Raw genomic sequence first — 21,572 nt, 5'->3', positions numbered from 1 at the left:
GTGGGAAGAAGGGCAAGGATCAAACTATTTCTGGGCTACAACTTCAGTAAGTGCAAATGGGAGAGCACCGTCACCAGCACACCCAGCTCAAGGCCTTCAAACACTAAAGCAAACAGATGAATGACTGTGCTGCCATGGTAAGTGTGGTGAGAACAGATGTTCTGCTACTTTTCTGCCATTTTCTGTTAAGTGGATTTCCACTCCTGATATCTTCAGGTAAAGCCCAAATGGGAAGCACTAAGGAGAAAAACTCTGCAGATATAAGAACCCATAAAAAAAAGCAATGTCTCAGGCCTTTGTTGTGAATTAACTAATAATATCAGCGCTGAACAGAGACTAAGAGCAGCTTCAGGCCCTTTGGGCTACTTGATGGGAAACCAATGCAGAAGCTGCCAGAAGGTACCAAGAAATAGCTGAGCAGATTCAAGATCATGACAAAACTATAAGCAGGAAGGTCTTTTTCACTAACACATGCTTAGCCTACTGCATTTTTGTGGCATTGCCAAAGAATCCAAATGCAGCTCTGCTGCCCAGCAAGCTTGCCTACAGCTACCTTGACAGGACATGCATGCTAGACTCAGACCTCTTCCAGGTAACCTTCAAACCTTATGCATTATTTTACGAAGACCCTGACAAAAAAGTCCCATCATTTTCAGTGTAAAACAACTCCTTGTGAAGTCTCCTCATGGTTTAACCAGTTTAAGCATTGTTTCAGATCTGCAGTTCCCCTAGTTGCTAAGGCAGTTTGGAAGAGGTCAGGAGTAAAATCTCTAAGTGGCAAGGGAGGAAGAAACTGTCTTCAGCCCTAAAAGCCTAGGTTACATGAGCAATAGCTAAGAACAGCCTATCTTTTTAGGAGCTGTAGTCAGTTTTGAGACTACCTTCCCCAGCTCTCTTGCAGTATTCTTCTAAATTATGAGGTTGTTCCCAAGGTCAGGATGCTGGCCCATAAATTCAGAGAGCAGATAGCCTCGCTCCTTGCAGCTGACACAGCCCAGTCTCCCAGCTGAGCAGTCCTGTCCTGGGAGATCAAGGATCCTGGGGTAAGGTCAAAAAACATGCTAACAATGTAGAAATTCCTGCCATCGCTGGCACCTCTGTAACCACAGAGGTATACAGGAAAAGTCAAAAACTTCATGAGTCACCCTTGTCTGATTTTATTTAAGAATGGACTAATTCCAGATCTGAATGAACTGGACTTGTGTCCAAGCCTCGGATACCTGAGCAAAGACTTCAGAGACCGTCTCCATCTCCAGTGGTGAACATGATAGCCTCCCCTCCCTTGTGACTCTCAGTTTCTAAAACCACCCAGCCCGAACCAGCTGGCAAGGACCCTGACATTTGCAGGGTTCAGAAAGCTTATCAGACAGACCACTTTCCACTCACCACCTCAGTAACTCATGTTCCCTTCACATTCCCTACTCATACCTCCTCAAGGTCAGATCTAACAGGACAGATCCTCTGCACAGGCCTGTTGTACAGAACATGCCCTTGTCCAGCACAGTTATCCCCTAAATCCCTGGAGGGCAAAGAGCATGTTTTCTCTGGCTTTTAGTTGTCTGCAGGAGTTACAGCATATCATTAATGTAAAGGCAGAAGAATTTTAAGAACACCATACCTAGTTCATACTCCTGTGCCTTCGTTACCACAAGGAGAAATGGTTGTTGCATATTGTCTATCTGAACAGGTACATTCCCACACTGCTAACAGATGGTGAGGCTAGCACTTAAACTAATCAGAACACACCTTGGTAGAAAAACATCAGTTGCCTGGGTTTGTTTCCAGGCCAATGCAAGAACATGCTTCATGCCAGTCACTTAAACTGTACCTCCTGTTGTGAAGACACAACAAGTTTGGGTTTCTCTCCCTGATCAAAGAGACTGAAGATGCCTGTTGCCTCCACCATTTTGACCATTAGGAAATGGCAGAATTTTGTTGCTGCTGTTGCAGCTTGCAGAATTCAAAAGCTTTCAGACTCAAGCACACATCCCTGCAGTATGGCAATGCCCCACCTGCAGAGCGGAGCAGGTCATAGCACAGGTTTTCATCTTAAATTTTCCTCGCTGCACAAAGCGGCTGTGGTACCCTCTCTGCTGGGTCAGACGTGAGCGTTTCATTACTCCAACACCCCCTCACACTGGGATTCAGGAAAGAAGTCTTGAGCACCTTCAAGCCCTCTAGGTTATGTCCAACCACCACTCTCTTCAATTTGAATCAGGTCTTTCTAATGGTAGACCAGTTGCTCTGCCAGGGACCACTGGAGGTAAAATATTAGCATACAGGATGTTTCCCTGTTTTGCTTGAAGAGTAAGCTACAAGGTTACAATTGAGACTTCAAAAACCCCTCTGTCCAATACTTACAGTCTGTCTTCTCCTGTAGGTGAAGTTCTTCCACAGCAGCAATCCCAACTGCGTCCAGAAAGCCATCTTCCTTCAGCAAAGCCCAGGGGCTCCTTTTGCACAGCAGCAATACACAGCACAGCTGTTGTGGCTGGGCATTAACTAGGAGGGGGGCAAAAAATAAGAAAAAAAAATTAGTTGAAAGGGAGAAGCTGTGTCAGAACAGAAAAGGCAACAAGACAGGGAAAGGTAGAGGCTGCACTCTGTGGCCTCATGTAGCTTTGCAGCCCCCATGACACTCCCCACTACTACCTTCTTTACCCCATGCACTCTAGCCAAGTCTCATAGGTCTCAGTAAGCTCAGATTTAGACTCATTGTCTCTTACCTCTGAGCTCCAAGACACAAAAGAATGCAATACCCACAGGACAACAATTTTCTTCCTTCCTGCCCAAAAATTCCAAGAGCAAGAACAGCCCAGAACAAGGAAAAAAAAATCATAGGTTTTGAAAGCTGATTTAAAGACCCCTCTAAATGTGACTGAACCATGCAATTTAACCCTTTTTTTTAAAAAAAAAAAAGTTTTTTCCATATTCACTACTATAATGATGAAAAGCCTCCTGCCGAATTAGGAAAGCCTTTGTTTTGAAGTCCAGTCAACACCACGACTTGTAGGAGAAAACGCTATGCACTTAACAGGCAATGGAGAAATGTCCATTTCCTTGAAGCTAAGTGACCAAGAATGACCCTGCAGCCATTCATATTTGGATAAAGTGAATGTAAAATTGCTGTTGAGTCAGTGTTCATGTCTTGCAACCACCTGGTCTCCAACACTGTGGTGAATTGGGTGCATTCAGTATGCACCTTGCAGGACTACAAGAAAGTATAAAGGCTTAAAAAACCACATTCATCTCTTTGGTGGCTATTAACAGCATGGAATAGGCTTGGGTACACACAGACTTGCAGGAAAACTCAATCAAATGGAAAAGTGAGCTTCTAGTATGTTAAACATTAAATCTTTTTTCCAGAATTAATTTGGCACAACTTAATCTACTTTCAAGTTTAAGACCAGATGAAGAGTTGTTTCATTCTGAGTAAGTGTGCACACAGGAATTTAGTTAATCCACATCAAATTAATTCTGATCTGCATACTTAAATATACTCTGTTGACAGGCTCCGTGTTAACAGGACAGATAGCAGCCAATCCACACACAAGAGCAAGAGAACCATTCCCTCCCAACATCAGTTAAACTGGGAACACACATGCTTTTGATTCTAGTGTCCCACATACCAGTACCCTAGCCCTGTGATTCAGAGCTGCATGCCTGACTGCAAACTGCATTGAAAAACTTCCCAAAAGCCGTAAATGTGCTAGGAACATAAGACTTCCTCAGGAAATACTGGAAATACTCTGACCAGTCCTACACTGCAGTAAGACGAGATGATAAATGGCAATTCTGGATGTGTGTTTGGAGTTAATGAACACTTGTGGCCTTTAAGTCTCATCCAAAAGTAGATTCCATTATTACAATGACTTGTAGATTAAAAACTTGTCTCTAATGATATAGGTCTGTGCTACAAGAAAGTTTTCCCTAACATGACTAAGAAAAACAATTACACCCATTATGCTGAGTTCTACAGATAATTACACCATAGTATCACAACAAGACAACAGTACTCCTTAATGCCAGTACAGAGATGAAAACAGATGTCTACAAAACCCTAAAAATTGAACCTTGTGCCAGCACACAGGTACATGAGTATACAGGCAGCATGAGCTCATTAACTTCTACTAGGTACTCATGTAATTCACTGACATGACCTCTACAGATGCGCCTTCATGGAGGGATGCCCAACTGATGTGACAGGAGAGCCTTCCTTTCCTCCCCTGCCCAGTGCTTCCTGCTGGTTGCAGCACCCTGACATGAACACATTTCATCTGCATGCACACCTGGTGATAGACAGTGAATTCCCAGACACAGAGTGATGCACTTGACAGGCTAGTAGCACATTCACAGCAGGAAGAAAACCTGCCCTTTGTGGACAGTCTCTACAGTCAAACTGGCTGTTGAGGACTGTGCACACACGCTCATGGACCCAAATCACACCTTTGCTTACAGGCTTGGATGCAGGGGGCTTTGCAGCACTTCCCCTCCATTTCAGTATTACACATTTGAAGCTGCAATTAACATGTAACCCAGAGATTAAATTAAGTAGGGATTGATTATTATCAACCCTCCTTTATACCCCCTCCACTGAGCTGTTTCTGTTCAGGATTCAGGGGATTTGGCAACAATGCTTTTATATGCCCTACCAAGCGACCTGGATCACCACTTACCGAGTTTGAAGGTACCCCATGACCACTAACTTGGTGAAAAAATCATTCACAGAACACCAGGAGAATTGCTCTTTTCAAGTGTTTTTTCACAAGGATACTTGTCTGTGGGTCATAGACCTCCATTTGCTTTGCTGTGCTCTCCAATGTGCCACAAAACACAAAGCCTTTCTGCCCCAGTCCAATCCTGCAGCCAGTGGACAGATTTGGCATGCAGAAGCAGAGGACAGGAACAGACTGCACAACCTTCTACATCACTGGGAGTTACACAACAGATTTTATCTTCAGAAACCTGTTCAGAGTACCCACTCCATATTTCCCCCCTCTATAACGTTGCCAACTCTCTGCAACAAACTACTTTCCAACACTTTCCAGTGATTACAGCTAAACAGCTAAATAGCAAAGCCCATGAGAACAGTGTGCCACAGGAAGAGTGCAGGAAGGATCCCAGGGAGAGCGAGAGACCTTTGCTGTCCTCATCAATGGAAATACACCCAACTCCTGTGCCTTAATACCCTGCACAGAGGCAGAATAAAGTCTGAAGCAGTCTGTGGGATGTTTGAGCTAGTCACAGAGTAGCTGGTTTAATCCACATTACTAAAAATCCAGACACTGGTCCCTCACAATTGCAGTCAGTTCACATGATCCAGAACACAGAAATACTGCCTTGTAGAGGTTGTAGGGTCCACATCGGCAATACTGGATTATTTACACATCTCAGCTCATCTGCAGAAGCCTATGCAGCCATGCAGATTCAGCAGTGGCTGTCTGCTTGGACTCCAGCTTTCTGGAGTTCAGCTGAACTTCACTATGAGCAAAGCAAGTGTTTTGGCCTTCAAATAAGGCCAGTTTGCCTGGACACAAGTTTTATTTCAAATGAAGAAACAAAATACTGATTTGTAAGGACTGTGCCTGAAGACTGGAAAACCTGGCCCAGATGTAGGCGCTGCCAGCCAAGTCACTACATTAAACGAGGGGACAGGGCCTAACAGACTAATCACCAACAGCACAAAACCCAAACGTGAAAGATGCCCAGCTCTTCCAGCCACACTGGGGTGACAGCTTCAAAGGCGTACTCTGCCCCAGTATCTGCTACAGACTGGGTAATACAGGTTTGTTGATGCCTAGAGCTGTCCGATTTTGATCCACAGAGGCTGACAGATTGGGTTCACTGCTGATGCAAGTAAACTAGGTCCACTTGAATTACTAGTGCATCAGAAAACATGCTGCAACCAAAGATTCTCAGAGGAAGATGGCTTAGCCCCCTTCCAGATGTTCTTCCAGCTGACAGCAGGCAAGAATTCTAAGTCAGATGCAGAAAACTGGTAACCCCAACACTCACAGCTCAGTTGGAGCTGACGATCATCTGTATCTCCACTTCAGACTAGTCTGGTAAAGTTCAGTGTAGCTAGGAAATCCAACTTGAAATTTAGCACTGCAGTGCCAAAACGCACAGACACCCCTAGTCTCCAATGCAGGCTTTTGTGTCTCACCTAAGTAGAATTTTGAGCCATCAGTATGTATCAGTGATCACTCCTGACATTTGCCTGGAACTGTCTAAAGCAGCAATACTGTTTCTGTCTGGAATAAGAAAAGCTGCGTGAATTCATCATCACAGCATAAGTCTGCTCTGCTGAAGAGAATGGAGATTTTCACCTGCCAACACTGGTCTAAAAGGACGAACTCTTTTAGAGTGCAATCTCTAGTTTTTATAAAGCACTTTCCATGAAAGTGCGAAGAATTCCTCCAACTACAACCAATAGCACAACTTAGCTGTTGAGAGGTCTTTAAGATGTCCAGTTTTCACATCCCGTCTTTTAATTGTGTGAACACAGCAAGGTTTCCAGTAGAGGCAGATACCAATACACAGCAATCTTAGGGCTAGAGGCATCAGGCTTATTTCACTTCATTACCCAGAAATCTGTTTTTGCCTAGCTCTGCTTCAGCATTTTTCTACCTCTTCACCAATATATACAACACAACAGCAAAACTTACACTACGCAGAGCACACCAGGGGAGACAAATTCCCTACAGCTTCAGGGTACACCTGGCAGCTTCTGGTAACTCAGGTGTAAACTCAGATCTGCCACTTTACCACAAATAAACAGATACCATCAGAAGGGGCTGTCTGATAACTGAGACAAGTAATGTGTTTGGAATAATGTCCTGAATCCAGGCATATGCCTCATGCAATATGCAGACGCAGCAGCAAGTGTTCAGTCAATCCTTACTTAGTCTTGGCTGCTTGGTTAAGAAGCCATTTTGTATTAAGCCAGCAAATAAACAGTGGGAGTCCAGTACACAGGGTGTCCCTGCATGCTCTATCAACATGCTACTCAGACTTGTGCACATTTAACAGGCTATTTGTCAGGTGTCTCAAGTTTTCCCAATTCCTGGCAAAAAACACCCAGAAGTGACCAAGTAAGAGACATCTGAACACTTCCCCAGATCTTCTGGTAGAGCTTCCCCTAGTCTCGTCCTAGGGAAGAGCTTACCCTTACAATCACAAAAGAATTTAAGCCTGCAGCATCAGTGGACATTGGAGGATAGACAGGAGGTACACAGCAATCTGCATGTACCTTATGATCCAGCCTGGGGTTCCTGCCTTGATCTCAGCAAAGTTCTAACACCAGGTCAGGACTTTCTCTGCTCACCCAGACCTGCAGCCACAACACCCACCAGCAGCACAATCAAAGCACAGGGTCCACACACTTGTCCCATGCTCTGCCTTTGCAGAAGATTCCCTGTGTGTGACCTTCCCCCCTGCTGCAGAAACCCTGCGCTGCCTCCAGACCTGCAATTCTATCTCAGTGTACAGTTCAGACAGTTACTATGAAGATGACGTCAGGCTACAGGGCAACCTCTCAAAAAATGGACAGTGAAACACATACTTTGACCAAGTCTTTCTTTCCAGATCAGCAATACCCAGGACTTGCAAGTAGAACGGCTGCTAAGAAGTCCATCAACTGGTATGCCAAGACTCTCCAGCCCCAATCCATTTTGAATACAAAGCAATGTATTTTTACAGCTGTAGATTTAAAGAGGAAAAAAGCTCAAGTGGCAGAGAATCAATTCCCCACCCCCATGCCTGGTATCCGTACTAAGTAAACATAAAACAGCCTTCAAAAGCAGCTTTCTGCAAACAATGCAGCTGTTTGCTTTCTTTTGGGGGCGAAAAACCTTTCCCCTAGAGAAGAAACCACTATTTAGACAGGGAACAAAGCAAACTTATCAAACCTCATGAGACTGGAACATTTCAGGATTCTGCAAGAGGCTGTAGACCAGGGGTCCTCACACTTTTTAACCAGGGGGCCGGCGCGGATGCAGTGGCAGGCAGCCATCTGCGGCTGCCTGGTTCCCCCCCCCCAGCCGCCGGCGGGGGGGGTGGGGGGGTCTGCAAATACCGGGGGCCGGATTGAGGACCCCTGCTGTAGACCCACTACATCTCCAGCAATGAGTTAAACATAGCCCTGGTCCGCAGAGCTAAAAGCTTTTCCGAGTGGATGAAGGTTCAGTGGCCTCCATAATCAGTTAGCAGTCCTGTTGTCTCGGTCAGATTTTCCACATCACAAAAGCTACAACTGGCAACTCTGCACAGAGAAAGCAGCCATGGAGTGTTGGGGAGAAGGGTTCGCCGGAGTCAAGAAGTCGCTCAATACGAGTTATGCATCTTGCTCAACTTTATTAGTTTCTAACACTACTTATACAGGATAGATACACATGCATATTCGTAAAGCAAAAATATAATTGATTAGCCTCTAAGCGCGCGTGGTACTCACACCCCTAATTATCATGACTAAAATAAGCATTCTATCCATGTAGTTAATTTGTGTTGCTGTGCTTCAGCCTTGTAGTTTGTTACTCCCTATTTTCCCATACCAGTCCCCATCTTTCTTGGCCCTGCACCTGCTTTCCCAGCAGCTGTAGCTTGTTACACCCACGGCCTGTTGGCACAACATAATGACTTGGTCTCCGGATTCAAGAACAGCTCCAGGCCACCTTTCTTGTTAACTTCAGCACAGCAGCTTCAGTACAATTCTGATTACAGGCCTGTTCTAATACCAGGCCTGGATTGTGCAGAACTTCAGAGATTCTAAGGCCACGCTTCTGCAGCCATTCTTCTACTATGGAGAGCACCAATTTAACATCTAGAGGTGATGCCCTTATAAGGGGAAAAGGCATGTGCTGGACACAGCACAGTTTTGAGCTACTAGAGCCAATACTGTTTGTGTCCCATGAGCAGACATGGTATATAGCACCTCTCACTTTCTGCCTCAGACTAAGAGCCATACACCCGCTTAACTCCAGTAGCTTTTGCCTATGTATATATCAAGCTAAATGAGATCCACTTTTGAAGAAAAGGGGCAACTAAACCACAAAGGCCAGCCTTCAGCAGAAATAGTCCTCTTTAAGGCTAACGTGTCCTCACATTTCATTTCCTTTAGGCAGTGTCAGGCTGCATTTTGCTGAGCAAGCAATATCATGAGATACTGCTCTGCAAAGCCCAGAGCCAAGGTCAAAGTCCCTCAGTGTTCTATATGCCACCAGTTGAGAGGAGGTCCCCACGAGGGCTGCGAACACCATGGCAGGACAGAATTGCCTGCCTCATGAACTCACATTTTAACTCAAATAAGCAAAACCATCAGAGAACTAGTGGCCTGGATGGGCATTTGGATAAACAAGGTACAGATCAAGCCTGGACTCCAGAATTAAATCCACCTCTCCTAAATCAAGGTCTAGCATCTTGACCACTTCTCTGCAGAGCACCAGGATTTCACCTTTAGCATAGAAGATGGAACCAAGAGATTTACTCTTCTACAACTACATCCACTTTGTACAACCTATGACTCAGCAAGGCCACAAGAAGCTCTCAAGGCACAAGTATTTGAAGAACATCTTGACCATAACATCCACAACTCCCCCAAAATGAAAAGCACCTGGCATCTATGCAACTTCAAACGAGACTAAAGGAGGAGGAAAAACAGCATTAATCTCAATCCTGTTGTGATTAGACTAGATCAAAAGCAGCTGTGGACAAATGAAAGCAGTATTTTATCCTGCTGCTAGAGATCTAATTGGAGATAATATCCACAGCAGAAACAGCCAGTGCATAAAGAATCAGAAATAGTGTCCATTCTGTGACCAAAACAATTCACAGAAAGTTAGCAAAACCCACAGGAGAAAATCTGACATTCCCATTTCTAAAACTTTCAAGAAGTCCAAAAACTTAATATATCTACTGGAGCTCTAGGAAGGAGGGAAAGCTGCCACCCAAACAGTAATGATTTTATGGGAATACAAGATTACTTTGAAAGAGCATTACTGTTAACCCAAAAAGCCTGAACTATGTTACAAAAAAGTGCCATCGAAAGCATCAGCAGCACAGAGTTCAAGGAACTCACCCAAGGCCACAAGCAAAGCAAAAGCAGAGATGAGAATATAACGACCAGATCCCACACGTCTGTCTCCTGGTTTAAGCACTGCTAGACTCTGTAGGAATCACAAGCAATGCAGGATCAGCAGTGGAAGTGTGAGCTTTGAACCTACAACTTGCTGCCTGGGACACAGGATCGTTATCAGTGAAGCCACATGGACACTAAGAGCAGATCTTTCATAACCTCCCCATAGAGGACACTTCTCTCCCATTTGCAAAATGAATACAAGACACCAAGTTTCCTGTTCCATCTAGAAAGTTGTTCAGTGAGAAGTTCTTTCTTCTTCAAAATCACCCAAGTCACATCACAAGGTTTACACCAACCCCTTGCGGCTAAAAATGTGATGGGAGACATTCTGGGTCAGCAGGCAAGAACTTCATTAGGACCACAGACAACAGTATTTGGGTGGCAACTCTTGGCAAGATCCTCTATTAGTTTACATCACACACACACTGACTACTTGACCTTAGATTAGGTAGTAAGCAGGATCTGGCCTTGTTCTCCAGTGCTTACTAATACTTGAAAGCAACTAGTGCATTGCTTTCAATGTGGCCATCCATCTGCCCTCTAAGTAACAGTGATTTGTATGACAGACACACTGAGATCCACCTTCACAATACTGCAGTTTAACTCATTTTGCCTCCTTGAGGAGCATGTAAAGTTTTGTAAAAATATTAAATGATAGTGCCAAAACATCAGGAAGCTGACAAAACAGTCTCGTGGAATCCCTCTGGTGACCTTACCGCCTCTGGCACAGACAAAACAGACACCCCTAGCACCTCATCATCCACAGGATCCTCAAGGCAGCAGGCACACAGCTACAGAATGCTGAATAAAGGACATTCCTGTGTTATCTAAGGGGGTCCAACCTCACAGAAGACTGGAGACAACCAATAGAAAAGGGCTCCTCCTTTTAGCAAAGGAAAAATAGAATACCTGTTCCTATTCCCAACCTGCTTTAACTGCTGCTAGTAAAACCACTAGTGACATAACCCGAGCCCAAGACTCGGTTCTGCTTGCCACACAAGGTCCTGCATAGAGGAGGGAGCCTGGATCTTGCTCTGGGCAAGAGCTGGAACTAATGTCATGTTACGGGCATAAATCTGGCTTCCCAGTTATTTACAAAAAAACAGCAAGGGTGTTCTAAAGGTATTCAGTCTCGGCACTAGGGCTGGACAAATAGATTTTTCAAAAGTCTGTACATTATGTGCTGAGCCTTTCTGAATGCTTTATGACAAACAGCTCAGCAGATGATCATTTTGAAAGGCCTGACCCAGAGTTAACAATGAACACTGAAATCCCTGGCCTTAAACTCTTCAGAGTATCAGTCCTCCCTCTTCTGTCAAAGCCACACTCAAGATAAATTTCTGAGCCACAGGCGGGCTCATCCCTACCAATCAGAAATAAACCTTAGGGGACAGTTTCCCAAAGAGTCAAGCACTAGCTTACTAAGTACTCCACAATACAAATTGGACTACCTTTTCCAAAGTCCTCAGTGCCTCCTCATTACACAATGCCACATTTTCAGAAATGCCTGGTGTTTTATAAGCTTCCCTTGTGATACAACATGCCAAGCTGTTTTGAAAACCTGTCCCAGGTCACAGGGCAGCAATATCTGCCTATCAGAATGACAACAGCTGGTTCTCATTTACTTCTAGGATGCTCAAAAGGCTCATTGGTGAAAATACAGGCAGCTCCAATGCAGCTGAAGACTTCCAGCTTGCATGCACCACAGCTGGACTGACCCAAACAAAAGCATTTGGAAGAGACTGTGGCATGCACTTCAGCAAGAGGAATTGCTTAAATGTCAAGTACAACACTCAAGATGAAATGCAGTCATCTATTTTACAAAAAAAACTGCTTCCACTGGAAGGTTGTGAAATACATGGAGCATTTCAACTTTCAACACCACACTGAATATCCCCTACTTTGCCCACACAAAAAAAAGCCAAGATCTAGCCCATTATTTAGCAAAAACAAATACAAAAGCTGATTCACTTTATCACAGCCAATGTGCAAAAATCCATAGTCCATATTAGCAGATTAATATTTTTTTTGCTCTCAGAATGAGCTCTTCTCAGGTGGAATCTAGAAATAATAGAACATCCTGCTAAAATAATAATTGCTACATTTGAGCTCAATTCATGCCATTAACCTCTGATCTCTGAGCAACTACAGCCTCATCAGTACACAGTCTGCAAAGAGCTATGTTATACAGCCTCAGTCACTTTTTCCAGCTGATGACACATCCTGTTTAAGAACATTATCTTTGCAACTAGGAAAAAGGGTGAAGCATTTCATATTGCAGAAGGTACTTTTCTGCTTGGCAGCAACATCAAGGGGGAGAAGGAAGACAGGGCTTCCCCAAAAATGTAATCAGCCTCACCAATTTTTCAGAAAATAAATCCATGAGCTCAGAGGGTGTCAGGACAAAACTCTTTTGACCACCACCCCTTCCACAGCACATCCTGGTCACTGGAACACTTTAGACAAAGCAGCCATCAATCTGGTTTAATGAAGTCTAATGCTGAGAAATGCTCCAAAATCCTAATGCAAAGTGCCTGGAGCTTCACTGGCATGCTTGTATCTACTACTGAGCAATGTTACCAAGCCTTGCAGCTTTGCCAACACTTTCGTTAAGGGTTTTATTGGAAAGGAGTGTCTTATCTTTTTTTTTGTAACTTGCTCTTCATCTTGGGAGAAAAAAAGGACACAAACTGTTCCCAATACAAGATTAAACTCCCATTTGAGGTATATGCCTGCTCTGTAACATCAGAAGAAACTTTACTGTTATTTCCCTCTTCATCTTTGCCATTTGGGACCCTCATGCCATAAACCAGTGTGTGTGTCCAGTAGCAGAGCAGAAAACATCCTAGTGGTGCCTTTGAGATTCACTGGCATAAGGAATAAGCTGTCTGTTAAGCCTGGTAGCTACACAACTGCACTGAAATCTGTGGCATAGGTATAAGTAACAACAGATGAAAAAAATATCCCTGAACTATGCATAAAAACATCAGCCAAGAAAAAGCCTCTAGCACAATGAAAGGAAATGACACTGTAAAAAAAAAAGCAATAAACTGGCAAAGGCATTATTTAGCAGCCATTGTCAGCTTCAGCAGAGTTTGATCCTTTAAAGCCTGCAACAGACAGGGCCACAAGAAGACCTCAGCTCCCACATGGCTACCACCTAACTGTACAGAGTTGGAAGCCAGTAACTCACTAAAGCGATAAACAGACGTCCAAGTTGTTTTGAAAGCAGTGAGTGTCAGCTTTGAAGAGGCATGAATTTCTGATCAATCTTGGCAACCAATACAGAGTTCAACATCACTTATCTCTAAAGTTATTCACAAAAGAACATGAAAATAATTGGCACAGACAATAAGAAGGGAGCCCACATGCCTGCTGTGGCAGGTGTGGCACAGGGCAGCTAGCTTGGAGCACTGCCCGAAAGTATGTGACAATCTTCCCCATTTCCCCTGATCCACTAGGAAAACAGTTGTTCCAGACACATCATAATTCTTTAGTTCCACCAGTACAACTCACACCCCACCGCTCAGTCTCAGTCCTTAAAGTCAGTATGACAGTTAACACACATGCAAAGCAAACTAGCGTACACCTATTTTGACATCATGCACAGACGGATCTGAGAGAAGGATGACAGCATTTGTTCATGTTGTAAGCTACATCTCATGATGCAGAACCATTCAGGACAGAGCTCCATTGATTTGCTCCAATAGTTTCAAGGGACCAAGCACTGAGGTGAAGAGCTTTGGTCTACCCTATTTCAAACAAATGACTCTGAACAGAAGCCACTTCAGATAAGCACAGAAGTGGCATGAAATGCTAAAAGGAAAAGCAATAAGCTTGCAAGAGATGCATGTAAACAGAAGTTTTGCAAATTTTTAATGGCTATAGTATCCAAAACGTACTTTTTTCTGTTGACCTTAAGATATCCTTTATGATGCTGATCAAAGTTCCACTGGAGTCAAAGCATACTCCCACAGACAATCTAGTTGATTGCAACTATGTCTGGTTTTATACATAAACACAACTGGGAAGATAGATTTATCAGTATGGAACAGTAAAAGCATGTCACAAGAATTGGGAAAAAAGCTATGGAAGATATGGCAATCAAGAGAACACAAAAATTACCTGGGGAAAAATAATATCTGATAAAATCTGAAAACAGATGGTGTACAAGTGGTGGTATCAGTCTGATAGAAGGAATCAAGTCCAGATCTCTCCAAAGATTGTAGAAAAATTCCTATTGCTTACTTTAGGGTGAATATTTAAATAGAGGTTTGAAAGAGCTGGGAAACAAAGCAGTAAGAACTGCTCCTCTGATTTAATAGGGCAAAGAATAACTAAAATAGGTAAAACATTTTAAAACAAGGAAATCAGATAAAAAGCACATTGCCTATAGGTAGAACAAAAATACAAATGCAAGATCAGTTCAGTTTATTGAATAGCAGCATTTCATTTAGGGGAGGAGATGTTGAACTTTGACTCCAGCACTGGTACTAGAATGGAATTGTCCATACATCTGCACTCAGAAAAGGTTGGTGATGCTTTATTGTTTGGAGGAGAACTTTTTTTTTTAATCCATTCAAATTTGGTCCTAACTCTGCTTTTATGAGTAGCCATAGCCCAATTATTATTATGGGAGCAAAATTACAATAGGGAAGAACAAAAAACCCCAACAGATCCCTAGACTATCAATACAGTCCCTATGAATACAGCACTTGGACAAAAGAACATCGTGTGATAATTTGCCGTTCTTTTGAAGGCACAGAAATTCACCTGGAAAAGCAGACGCTACACCTGAAAACCTGGGACTTAAACCCAGGTTGCTGACAGGAGCAACACAGCCTATAGTCTTCAAAAAGATGTGTTACTTGCTGCAGGTGAGAAATGAATGCACTTTCACTTCCACCATGAAGAGTATAAACTTTTGTCATGTCATTGTTATCAATGATGGTGAAAGCAGGTAAAAGGAAATGGGCAAGTCATCACAAGATGGGCACAGGTCCTGGGAATCAGGTTCTCCTGGTCCCTAGTCCTGCTCTTGTTACCTACACCACTGCCACTGCTCTGTGTAGAGACCTTCTACATAGCTTAGTAAAAGGCAAATTTAAGCCAACAGCCAAGAAAACTAATAACTATTACTTGCATGATTTGCTTGCCTGTTCCCAGTAACAACCATTCACTTGGCAATAGGCTTGTAAAACTGCAGGGTGTTTCAGGGAGCCAAGCAAGTAGGGTGGTAACAGGTTTTGGCCACCACTATCTTCCACACACCCCTGCCTGCTATTTGCTAAAAAGGAAATCAGACCTCCAGAATGATCTCTGAACTGTGTGTTCAGAGGCTCTGACTGTTTGTTTGTTCCCAGAGAATGACCTTGCTATCTAGCCGAAACCAGAACAGTCTTGAAAGGCTCTTTTGATGTCCTTTTTCTGTCTAATAGCAATTGTTCCCTAACAAAGTTAGCACAACATGAACAGATCTCATTGCATTAGACAAGAGCTCTGCTAAGCAACACTCCTCCAGAAAATAGCAGAAGAGGAAAAAGGTCAGCTTGTATGTGGGTATTTATACTACTCAAACCAATGTGCATTCTTACTATCTATGACCAACTTTTTTCACTAATAACCCAATGAATAAAGATCTGAATGTTCCCATTTTCCCTACAGCATTAACCTGCTGTGTCAGGGAAGCTACATCAACAGTTTTCCATCCTACTCCATCTCAGTCCTTGAGACAAGCTCACATGCTTTCCCCCCCAGTGACAAATGTTAAAAAAGACAAGACTAGCTTTGCTGCCACCTATCTTAAAGAAATACCCAAAATAGATATAATATTATAATACATAATATAAAAAAATAAATAAAGAAAAGACCAAAATAATAGAGAAAGGGTACTCCAGTCAGGAGTTCTATTCACCACAATTCTTCTGAGTTGCTCTGTATATTTTTTTACGACCAAGGGAAATGCAAGACATGTAGCTACAGAATACGAAATACTCTCACTTCTTTGTGGTAATCGTCTTTTAAACACTACAAGCAAAGTCTTACCATGGTATTTTCAATCTATACTCTTAGTAACTGCAGAAATGCATTCTCATTCACTTCGCAGAAAACTTTCAGGCCATTCAGGATTCAAATCCTCAGCTGGCATAAAACTGAGACCTCAGAGAGAGCAACTTTGTACCATGTGAGACCCAGAGAAAGTGGGTAGAGTCCCTAGCTGCCTCAGATGAACAAGGAAAAGAAGTTATATGTGTAAAACATGTTTTACTGAACTGTAGGTCCTGACTCTAGCCCCAGTCACAGCAGAAGTCATCAAGAATAACCAGCCTAACAGAAACACCTGGTGTTTGGTCAGCCATGGCCTCTGGACTTATTTCAGCATTTGGTGTATTGCCCATCCTAGGAGACCTATATAAACACCAAGGGTGCTTGCTCCAGGGTTACCTAAATAAAGTGGTAGTTTGGTTCCCTTCCTGCTCTGCTCCTGTCATCACCTTTGTGCTAGCACCAGCATTCACAAAGCCAGGAGATGACGCTGAGCAGAGGCTGCTAAAAAAAAAATAAATATAAAAAAATCACCAAGCAAAGAGAAGAAAGTTTGTTCTCAATTACTCACCGTGGGTTGGTGAACCCCAGTGCCAGCATGGAGGATGAAACAGATGGGGATAGAAAAGGGGCAGCCAGGGGAAAGTGAAGCAGGTCCATTACCAGCAACCTTCAATTATTCTGGATTAAAGTTCTGAAGAAACCACACCCTAAGAAATATGTCTGCATGGTGCAACACATGTAATAAACACTAGCAGAGCAGATCATGTCTGGCCACAGATGGATGAGTGCAGTACAGATCCTCCTCCTGCTCTGTGGGTCTAACTCTGACAGGTGAACTCACCGGTAAGGCAACAGGCTGGCAGAGCTGGAGACAACGGGAGACTTGCTTTCTGAACTGTATTTCTGAAGTGTATTACACTTAATTAACGCATGAGAATGCTCCAGCCCAGAATCTGCATAGAAGGTCCACAGCTGCTTTCCTTGTCACTAAGGCTTCTTCTTGAATCACAGCAGACTGTTTTACCCTAGCACAACCAGCAGGGAAGTTCCGCGCAAGGCATGCTAGAGAAAAGGCTACTCCTGGAGCAAAGGCCAAAATAATTTCACTGACCTTTTTAAAACTCAACAGCATTTAATCTTCTGTAGTGCAGCATTTCACCAAGAGCCACTCTTATCTACACCACGATGGCAGACGTCAAATTTGGTGCCCGACCAAGTCTCTACTCACACCAATAGCATTGAGCAACACTTGTTTTTGAAAACAGATTTAGCATTACAAAAAAGGTTTGCCAGCAGCTGCCTGTGGCAAACTGATCTATAAACATGCCTCATTCTTACTGGGTGAAGAGACCATTAAGAAGCTTTCAACATACCTGCTTGTACTGCTATGCAGCTGTATTCAGAGGAAATTTGTAATTAATATCCACAAGATTACCACAACTACTGCAAATGCCAAAATATTACATATAGTTGCACCCAAAGTGTTTGTTTCACATAAATATTGTATGGCTAAGTGCACTTCAGCACCAACTTTTACCAGGGAAAAGTGTGAATGGTTGGGGCTAGCTGCTTGATTATTACACTCTAACCTCAAATGCCAGCAACCGTGATCTCTTGCAACCCAGAGACCAGCAGGTATCTCTTCAGAACACCTACAATAAGCATTAAAAAAAGCATCAATTTTTGTTATTTTTTAAAGCTAGGCATTTTCAGCTTAACAGGTTCAACTTAAATACTGCCATATAGCTCTTGTGTAACATGCTACCAAACTTTTATGTACTTTGTTAAGAGTTGACAATTCTTCTTTTAACTCTTACCGTAATCAGCCTGACCAAGTTTACAAGATTACATGAGAAACAAGATGCTCTGTGTCATGAGTAAAGCTATCATACTGAATAGCGAATGCTGTACCACTTATCTAAAGGATGACGCAACTATGTTTAGTTAAAAGTCGGGAGATGTCCAAGGACCCTTATTGCCACATGATGGATGCACAGACTGCTAAATCCTTTGGTTGGTTATCTTTAGAAGGGACATTTTGTCTTAGTCGTACATGCAGCCTGGCGAAGTTGGAGACTTCAAACATGGCCGCTAAGGAACAGAGTCTGTGTAGAGACAAATCCTCAAGGACATTGCTCAGGCACAAGATGTAAATGAATTTTCAGAATTGTAATGAATATGTAAACAATTTCTTGGAAAACTAATGAATAGGTATGAGTAGCTTGTATAAAGGGGGGACTGAAAAGTCCCCTCGGTGTGCATGACTTTGGTGGAGCGATCCCCCATGCACCCAGCGCTGCCGAATAAAGATAACCTCCGCTTGCCTGAATATTGCTGACTGAATCTTCAAATCAATACTCCCGCCCTTACTTGTCCACGCCATACCAGATACAGTTTTACACCAGCCTTACTTAAATTAAAATTGAAATTTGAATTGTGTTGTGAAGACCCACCAACAGCATCTGTATCTGTTGCATTGGCAACACACTGCAGAGTCCCAGGTATGCACCCATTTAGCTAAACAGCCTTAACAGCTTAATGCCAGGGGCACCACACAATCACACACTGATCTGTGTTACAGGGAAGTCTCGGCACTCATTGCCATTCCCACTTCTTAGGGAGGCAATCTGTGCCACAAGGGCCAAGCACAAAAAGCATTTGCACTGAACCTTTATGACCATGACACTGTTTCAAAATTGAGCGAGACTGCTCCATTACAAAAGCCTTTCAACAGCAAGCTTGGCCATCTGTTGTTGATGGAACATCCCCAAGACATGGCTGTTCTCTGCAGTACAAGCACCAGCTCATTTTCAAAGACACTTCCAGAATGAACATGCTAATAATCCATACCAATACTTTCTGAGGAAGTCCAACTCATATTTAGGGTTCAACTTAGCACATTTACAAGTATGCAAACACAGGTTTACATCCCTCTGGCTTCAGTAAGGTCTATTCCAACACACTAAAGATTAACTTTGATCCAAGCCAAGCAAGTTTTTTGTACAGCCTTAGAATCACCAAGGCCAACAGCTGGGAGAAAGGGGGGGAGGGGACTGGGGCAGGGACGACTACTCCTGGTTGATGTTTAAAACAGGCAAAAATACTATTTAATATTAACTTTTAATTTATAACTGGGGTATCCTCCCTGATACATTTCAAACATCTGGGCAGTCATGTACCTCCAGAACTAAGCGGCAGTATTTTGCAGCAGGCTGATGATCGGCTGTAATGTAGCAGTCCAGGCTTAACAACACTCTGGCACGCAGAAGCAGGATTTGTTGCACGCAACTGAACATCCCGCCCATCACAAAAGCAGCCGGATCGATCTTTTATTTTTACACTCCCTCTCACCCCAAGGCCCGCCCTCCCCCCCCCCCCCCCCCCCCGCGACTTTAGGATTCAAGTAGGAGCGAAGGGGATGAGAACCCTCCCGTTATCTTCTAGCACCCACCAGGACGGGAAGAGGCGGCGGTCAGGTGAGCCACCCTACGCAAGCGCTGCCAAGTCAGAGTCGCCTCGCTCAGGACAAGCTAGAACAAAGTAATTAGAAAAAAGATAAGCACACACACGAAAAAAAAAAAATAAACCCACCAAACACAAAACAACCCGCTATTAGCCCCTGCCCGGTCCCCCGCTACCCCGTAAGCCACCCTCTGAGCCACGCTCCGGACACGCTGGGCACAGCAAGCGGCACCGCGCCGAAGAACAGAACAAAAGCAACCCAAACCCACCCATCTGGGCTTTGACTCTCGCATTACACCGCCCGCTCCGGGCGGAACGGGGAACCCTCCCCGACAGACGCCCGCGGCGCGTCCCCCCGCCGCCTACCTCCCCGGCCGGCGGCCGCCGTCGGTCCCGCGGGGAGCCGAGCCGAGCCCCGCCGCGCCGCTGCTCCGCGCTCCCCGCTCCGCTCCCGCCGCTGTCCCGGCTGCCACTGCCGACCGCCCGAGCCCCGCAGCGGCTCTTATAGGGCGGCGCGGAGCTGCCCGCGGCGGAGGCGCCCGCCCCTTCCACGGCCGGGGCCGCCCAGCAGCCGCTTTTCCCCTTCCCCTTTTCTCTGGTGCCCTGTCTCCCTTTTGTGTTTTCTTTTCCCTCTGTCCTTTCTTTTTCCTCGCTCCTTCTCTACCCCCCGCCCCCCTTTTTTCGTTCGTTCTCCCTCCGCAGCGGCTGCTCTTCGGAGGGGCGGGCACGCCGCGATGTGTATCTGGGCGTGCACACTGCAGCCGAAAACAAGCTGCGGAGCCGTGCGTCTGCGGCGGGGCCCGCACGGCGGGACACGCGTGGCCGCCCCGCTCCCTGCACAGCGCCGCGCTCCCGGTGCCCGACGAGCATCCCAGCCCCGCGCACCCGGCTCCTCCGGCTGCCAGGGGCGGCCCTGCCCGAGGGCCTGGGCAGGGAGTGAGGGGCCAGGTCACGGTGCTGCCGCCGCCCGTAGCCTGCGCCTGCCCCGCTCCCCGAACCAAAGCCCGGCCGGTGCCACCAGGGCAGCGGCACATCCTCAGCTGTCCGGCCGCGGAGCGCACCGAGGGCACCGGCCTGGCCGGAGTCAGTGACAGCCAACCTCGACGGGCCCAGAATCTGTCCTCAGTGTCACTTACCGTCACAAAGAGGCAGGGAACTGCGAAAGCCAACGCTTTGATACTTACCCATATTTAAGAATTAATTCGGTTGTGTCAGTTCTTGGAGAAACTGGCAACCATTCACACACTTTAAAAAGCAAAATAACGTTAATTTAGTTTTAAAGGTTCATGGTGCCCAACTTGACTTGCTCCAAACACAAAATCCATAAATGATGATGGCATGTTTTAGCCACCTGAGAAATGGCCTGTGTTGTTAATCTTAACAATTACTAAATTCTCAGGTGGCTGAGCGTGTCACAGTTCCTCATCCTCCCAGATGGGCTCCTCCCCTGGAAACATCACCCACCACACAACCCCTTCCTAATTTTTGCCTGTTACATGGCAGAGGCACTTAAAAGCACCACAGTGCAATCTGTGAAAATGTAGCACTGCATTTTCAATGCATAAAATGCCCTATGAATGAAAACAAGCAATGCACAAAGGCAGGCAACTCTAAATTATGGTTCCCTCTACAGACATACTGCACTGCCATTGCTCTTCTGCAGTGAAACGGTTCATGTTTTCATTCATGCAGTTAATGCTTTGCCTTATTATGAGCAATCTGGATGATACGCAGTTACTGAGGCAGCTGTATCTTTCATCTTCTGTCTTGTGTTTTGGTGCTTAGCCTACCACCATTGTATTTCTTCAAGTGGCATAGAAATACGAATACCTGAAAGCAAAGAGCTTGGACTGATTGTAATCTGACGTAATACTATAAACTGGAGTCTTGTAGATAGCAGCAAATACTCAAATAAATAACGCAGACC

General features: G+C 44.7%; 1 protein-coding gene across 3 annotated transcripts in view; it reads right to left on the bottom strand.

The window, feature by feature from the left end:
- Window positions 1–20,164, bottom strand: part of ABCA1 (ATP binding cassette subfamily A member 1) — a 97,300-nt gene extending 77,136 nt beyond the window's left edge. For 2 of the 3 annotated variants that reach the window (XM_055698771.1, XM_055698772.1), the window contains exons 1-3: window positions 20,012–20,164; window positions 19,635–19,713; window positions 2,362–2,502 (exon numbers count right to left, since the gene is read on the bottom strand). In XM_055698771.1, the coding sequence (XP_055554746.1) occupies window positions 2,362–2,427 (66 nt within the window). In that variant the 5' untranslated portion in view covers window positions 2,428–2,502; window positions 19,635–19,713; window positions 20,012–20,164. Of the gene's footprint in view, window positions 1–2,361; window positions 2,503–10,075; window positions 10,168–19,634; window positions 19,714–20,011 lie in introns of those variants that run through there. The other variant, XM_014286394.3, reaches the window with a different exon arrangement.
- Window positions 20,165–21,572: the final 1,408 nt, after the last annotated feature.

This window comes from Falco cherrug, chromosome Z (assembly GCF_023634085.1).
Source record: "Falco cherrug isolate bFalChe1 chromosome Z, bFalChe1.pri, whole genome shotgun sequence".
Taxonomy (NCBI): Eukaryota; Metazoa; Chordata; class Aves; order Falconiformes; family Falconidae; genus Falco; species Falco cherrug.
The sequence above is the reverse complement of the archived record's forward strand: the minus strand, read 5'-3'. Positions and strand labels throughout refer to the sequence as shown.